Here is a 6619-nt window from a genome sequence, read left to right as displayed (position 1 = left end):
GGGCCCCTACCAGATGAAAGGTTCTGATCACCAAACACACACCACTTGTACGGTAGAGATTGGTAGATCTACCTCCACTTTGTCCCATATTTTAAACAGGAAGTAAAGTACTCGGTACCAAAACCAAAACGTAATACGATACAAGATAGCAATACGAGTCATTCATTTTCTAATGTGCGCAACATGCGAAAGATTCTTTAAAAAGCCGCCTAAAACACACACACACACAAAAAAAACTCAACCCATTTTCTTACAACGCAGATAAGGAAGAAAGGAAAATGGGGAATCTGAGATTGGCCATGGATGCTGGGTTTTGGGATCTGAATGTGCCGAGCACTCAAACCCTAGACGGGTCGGCCCGGTCCATTCCTGGAGAACCCGTCCCGCTTGGCGCTTCCTCAGTCCGTAGGACCCTCCGCCCACAACAGCTCTCACTATTGGGAAATGGTTTCCCACTCGGACTCATCCCTTCTATATCTCCCACTTCTCCCAAAGAACTCGGATCATTCTCTCTTCAATCCCTCCTCGTTAAATACGCAACACCCAAATGGTAAGAATAAGTACAAAAAAGAAGAGGACCAAAACCCTAACATTCTAGGGTTTTGATACTCTTTTTTTTTTTTTTTTTTTGTAATGGGTTGGAAGGTGTAAATTGAAGTTCAAACTAGGAAACTATAATAAAAGAAAAAATTGAAGAAAATGCAAATAAAATGTGAAAGAATAAAAAAATAAAATTCCAATAAATATCAATAAGCAAAAGTTTAAGTACCACAATGCATTATGTTGAATTCTATGATTTTCTGTTTCAATTCAATGTGGATTGGATGGTTTAAGTTAGACTGCTTTATCTTCTCACCTTCTTAAGGTAGAATGCTGGTACAGCACCAATGGTATTATGGTCAATTTTTTTTGAATAGTGGGTATTATGGTCTATAAATATCTGTTCCCTAATGGGAGCTTTACATTGACATTTATTTCATCAGAAATGCTTTTTTAAATCTAGTCTGTCTCACCATTTCCATTGGTGTGTTAAATGTTCTCCATGCTGTATGGATCTTTTATTGTTTTGTTCGAATGTTTTTTTTTTTTTTTTTTTGGACGGTAAAACTGAGAATATATTAAAAGACGAACCAAGATGGTTCTAGCAAATTACAGAAAAAAAAAAAACCAAAATACAAAATCAAGGTGGGAGATAATCAAACCACTCCAAGCTAGACCTAGAAACACCAACCCTTGCTAGGGAGTCTGCCTCTGAATTAGCAGATCTCCTCACATGCTTAAACATTATAAACGAGTCAAGAACTATATCATCAATTTCCCCGAAGAAAGATAGAAAACGTCACGGAGGAGAAGCCATCGGACAACATTAGAGGAGTCCCCTTCCACTATCACCTTTTCTAACAAAGAAATATCCAAAAACTTAATCCCACGATGGACGGCTCTCACTTTCGCTTCATTAGCATCTGCTACTCCAATGAGGCCCGAGAAAGCCCAAAGGACATCCCCCTTGGAATCTCTGCATAACCCCCCAATCCCTGCATCGCCAGGATTACCAAAAGACGAACCATCAAAATTTATTTTTAACATACCGTCTGGAGGAGCGAGCCAGGATTGCTTGCCAACTAATTCATTTTGTTCGAATGTTATGTAGGTGGGTTGGATTAGTTGGGCAGTTGCGTCCGAAGAAATTGATATCTTCTATTAAAGCGGAAGTGGTAGGTGGTGATGAGCTGGAATTGCCTGCATTTAAAGACATCGGAAAGCATTTCTTGGACAAGTCACTATATTCACTTGGTTTGTGCTCGCAAATTTCTCTGACGCCTGCTTCATCCTTATTTTTTAGCACAGAAGCACATGGTGAGAAGGAGAGTCGCCGCTCTAAGGCAATGTTCTTTCATAAGGCAAGCCTTCAAACATCTCTCTCATCCTCTAGAATTTGGATCGTAGCTATTTTGAATTAGTTGAAAAAAAAATCCAGTGCCATTTTTTTTCCCGGTTGTTGCTTCCATAATCATATTGTAAACTCTAGTGCCTTTCTTTTCCAGTCGTTACTTCCATAATCATATTGTAATGAAACTCTAATGGTGGTATTGAAAGTTAACCCCTGTTAACTATGATGTTATTTTAATCTTGAGTTAATGCAGAGCAACACACAAATTTCATTTGTTGCTTCCAAGATGACATTGTAATTCAGCTCGTCTAGTGATGCTAGTTATATTTTTCATGTCATCCTGAATTAATATAGAGTTGCATATTGACTCGTGCTACAACAACAGACATTAGTGCCAGTGTCCAGCAATGTGAGGGAGCCAGAATCAGCTGGTCAAAAAAAAAAAAAAAAACAGAACAACTGGACCTATGGTCTCACATTCCTCGTAGCACAGAGACATTTGAATGCTGAAAGATATATAAAAAGAGTAACAGACTTTCAATATAATTATTATACATTTTATTCCTTAAGAACCATTTTAAACTTTTAGTAACATATAGTAAGATAGATATATTAGATTCATATGCATCTATGATAATATTACACATACAAGTTTATGTATATAAATTCGCTGAACTTTATATGCAATGCATACACACACAATGTATATATAAAATGGTAAACACGTGTGTGTGTGCGTGTGTGTGTGTGTGTGTGTGTGTGTGTGTATAGCAACAATGCGACATCTTTTAGAATGTTATGTATATAGTAGGGATTTGCTAGGAACCATCGCAGAAGGCATTGTGCGCCTGGGCTGTTGCATGTGAGAGCAGCGACAACGACATAGGCTCAGATTTTTTCTTTTTCATTTAATTCATCTGATGTGGCTGCACTTTGCAGTCTTTTTTGCTTTCTCTAGTAATGTTGCATGATTATTCATTTAGCTATAGCTTAAAAATTTATTGGATACATGCAGCTCCGTCACCATGATCTTACACTGGAAGCGGCATGGCCGGATCTATTCATTGACAGTAAAGGAACATACTGGGATGTGCCTGTGTCAGTATCATTAGATTTGGCATCTCTTGTTTCTGAATCTGGGTTAAGGTATCGTTTTGGTATACACAAAAATAGTGGCCATCCTCGGGCTCTTAATGCCTCATGTGGTGACATACCTTTAACTCTGATGCCTGGATTATGTGCCAAAGCTGCTTTCTCTTATGAGAAGAGCAGGGACATATGGAGACAAAAGGAGAAGAAAAAGGATATGATAGTAGAAACTGCCAAGGGTCGGGCTTGGTGGTTATCATATGACACGCGCCTCCAAGAACCTCATGCAGCAATATCAGGACTTGTTGGTAACTTTGCTGTATTACTGGATTAGTCATCCATCTACTCTACTGCCTATATCTTCATTTAATATTTTTCTAGTATGTTTTTTGCCATTTTGTTGATTACTTTTTACTTCAGCATGTATATTGTAAGTTCAAATACGCACTCTGGTGCATTTTCTTTTGTCAAGTGGGCATTACCGCATCACCTATTTTCAGCGATAAACATTAACAGCTTTGCTCATCATGTAATCCTCTCCTACAATTTGATGCCTATCTATCTATTGATTTTATTAGATTGTATCCTCTTATAATTTGTATGGATAGGTTTACATGTGCAATTTTGCACATTCATGTAAGTACTGAACCTATAATTGTTACTTAAATGCTGTAGGAGTAGTCTAGTAAATGTACATGTCTGTGTTTTAAAACAGAGCGAGTGGTAAAAAAATTTGCTAAGTGGATTTGAATCGATAAAAATTTGGGGTAAGTTAAGATAGTTACCTTTTTTTAGATTTCTATAAATCCATTGTCCATAGTCGATACCTCAATGATGGTTTTATGTTGACCATTAAAATATGTTAATTTGTTTTTATTTCTGTCTACCATTAAAAAAAATCTTTATATCTGTCAAATTACACATGGGTAGGCCAGAGGCGGTCATTCAATTTCTCTGGTGGTCATTTGAGGACCCCTTGGAGATAATGCGTTGGAAACTGATCTTGCTCATAACCATTCTTCGAAGAAAAGCCCCATACTTGAGGCTCATAGTAACAACTAGAATGATATGTCCAGGGTTCTCACAATAACCTTAATAGTGACGGATACAGTTGATTGTAGTGCATTCCTTGCATCACATCGGTTCCATTTTGGTGAGAATGAGTTCAATTGAGAGCAATGATCCACATAAAAGTTAAACTGTTTATAAAAAATTTTGATATTACAATCAGATGTGGTGCTTATGTTTACATTATCTTTCAAATGTGCAGAGTTTCTTGGAAAGTGACTGAAAAAGCCATTAGTTAAATTCTCTGCTCTCTCGAACCATTCTACTGACCATGCTCAGTTGTCTGTACGCTATGTACACCTGTATAGAGCTTCATTTGATTGGTTTTTTCCTTTCTCATTAGGTGGTACATGTACTGCCTGGCTTGGAGGCGGAGTGAACTCAGGTGCGGATTCCAAAGCTGAATTGGGAAACGAGGAGGTTGCTTCCATTCCCACTTCTAATTCGAAGAAGCGATATCCATATAATGCCGATTTGTTTGGCTCTGTGGGCTATACACTTCAACATGGGAAATTCAGAAAAGATTTTCTCGACCTGACACGAATAGATGCACGGCTAGATATCTCTTCGGCTTCAGCATTTGTCAAGGGTGCCTCACATCTGGTTATGGATGTTTTCAAAAGACCAGGGAAGCGAGAGATGAATCCACTTGCATCCCCGAGGCTTAATGTGATCCTTCAGCAGCAGGTATTTCTATTATATGCTTCCCATGTCATTATTTTGCAAAATGCATTCCTCATATGCAGTTTTTGTTTTTTTGTTTTTTTTTTAAAACTTCGAGTTGGTTCTTAAAACACCGAGGGCTACAAATCCTAAAAACCAGATCTTAAATAATAAGATTTTATAAAAATATAAAAAATGTGAATGTGAGAAAAAGAAGGTAAATATTAATGTATTACAATGTTCTGTGGTATATGTAAAAATACATGTAGTGTATCCACACTAATCAGACATTGGGAAGAAGTTAGTACGTTAAACATAGTAGCCAGAAACTCCGTGGGCAGGTGGGAAACTCGTTTCCCCTAAAACGCATTTCGGAAAGGTGGGAAACTCGTTTCCGATATGCATGAGAAACATATAAGAAACTTATATGAAAGTGAAACACATGAGAAACATATGGAAAACCTGTAGAAAATCTATGTAAAACGTGTGGAAAATATGTGTGGAACTTCCGAAAATCATTTTAAAGAAAACACACAAAAAATTGTGGAATGGATATTGAAAAGGAAAACAACAACGTATACCGTAATGAAAACTAAAAGTAAGAAATATCCAAGTAGAAATTTGAACTTAACAAAATTTAAATCTACAAAATCATATATTTCATGCTTTCCATGTGTGTTTCACATGCGTTTTCATTAACGTTTCTCTATCGTTTCTGAAACGTTTCTAATGTGCTTCCTAAGATGTTTCTCGTAATTTTTTTTATTGTTTTCTCATTTCTCGTTTCCCCTTTATTTTATTTCTTTTGTTTCCCATTTCCGTTTCCCGTTTCACTTCCTGAATCCGTTTCCCACCCTGGCAACTATGCATTAAAGTTCCATTTTCAAGTGAATTGTAAGATTCATGCCCGTTGTCAAAAAGTCGGAGTCTAGTTGAATCCTTGGCCAGTCAAATCAAATCCTAGGATTTAAATCTCTTAAAACATAGGTCATGCATAAACCTTAATCGGGATTATCCGAAAAGAATTGAACCAAAGAGTGAAAGACTGCAGCATGAGAATTCAACATTGCTTTTGCTACTCTCAAGTGTGGTTGCTACTAGTACTGCAATTTATTGCTGAAATATTATATTTAGCTCATTAGTTCTTCAGTTTACTTATTTTGGTGGGCAGGTAAGTTGCCATTGAATCTGTGCCCTCAATGTTGCAACCTTCTTCAACCCATTTAGCCAGTTCTTTCTTTTAATGTGGATATACTATCCTTTGTTTTACAGGTTGCTGGGCCGATTGTCTTTCGAGTGGATTCAGGGCTTTCATTTGCTTCCCCATCTGGGAGGCACGTTCCTCATGTCGAGGATATTGTATACAGCTTGAGTTACTCGCTGAGGCTCTTAAAGTCCGGGAAAGTCTTATTTTGGTATTCACCAAAGAGAAAAGAGGGAATGGTAGAGCTTCGCCTTTTTGAGTTCTGACTCTTGTGAAACTTTCAGTTAGGTGAACAAAGTATGAAATCAAGCGGGAATATTTTGCAGCTTCTGTTTCTATTTTGATCAGAACAATTCAATCTTCATTTAATTACCCATTTAAAATAGAGTAGAAATTTGAAGTTTTTCCAAGTTCTTTGTTATTTTTAGAGTTCTTTTGTTGAACTGCAAATATGGTTTTGTTCAGTTCATTCTCTGGTGAAATTGTAACTAGTTCCTGGATAGTCATTTCTTAGGTACAAAATCAAAGTGTTATCTTGATGAAAACCCAGCTTTCCTCTGCTCTTCCTCGGGAGAGTCATTACTAAATCATCTTCATATCTCATGTTTTTTCCTATTACTCCCTCTTTATAATTTGAGAACTTGTGAAACTGGTCTTCATTTTCTTTGTTATTGGTTCCATTTTTTGAGTCTCTCCCACATGTT

At 37.1% G+C, this 6619-nt stretch overlaps 1 protein-coding gene across 1 annotated transcript; it reads left to right on the top strand.

The window, feature by feature from the left end:
• Positions 1-216: 216 nt before the first annotated feature.
• Positions 217-6318, top strand: LOC143877186 (TRIGALACTOSYLDIACYLGLYCEROL-like protein). Its single transcript, XM_077379078.1, has 5 exons — positions 217-550; positions 1652-1901; positions 2907-3288; positions 4392-4735; positions 5984-6318. Exons 1-5 carry the CDS (start codon positions 279-281, stop codon positions 6179-6181), a joined length of 1446 nt encoding a protein of 481 aa, XP_077235193.1. The 5' UTR covers positions 217-278; the 3' UTR covers positions 6182-6318.
• The last annotated feature ends 301 nt before the right edge of the window (positions 6319-6619 follow it).

Source organism: Tasmannia lanceolata, unplaced genomic scaffold (assembly GCF_043159265.1).
Source record: "Tasmannia lanceolata isolate RefF3 unplaced genomic scaffold, GAP_Taslan_0.1 ptg000005l, whole genome shotgun sequence".
In the NCBI taxonomy this organism is placed as follows: Eukaryota; Viridiplantae; Streptophyta; class Magnoliopsida; order Canellales; family Winteraceae; genus Tasmannia; species Tasmannia lanceolata.
The sequence above is the reverse complement of the archived record's forward strand: the minus strand, read 5'-3'. Positions and strand labels throughout refer to the sequence as shown.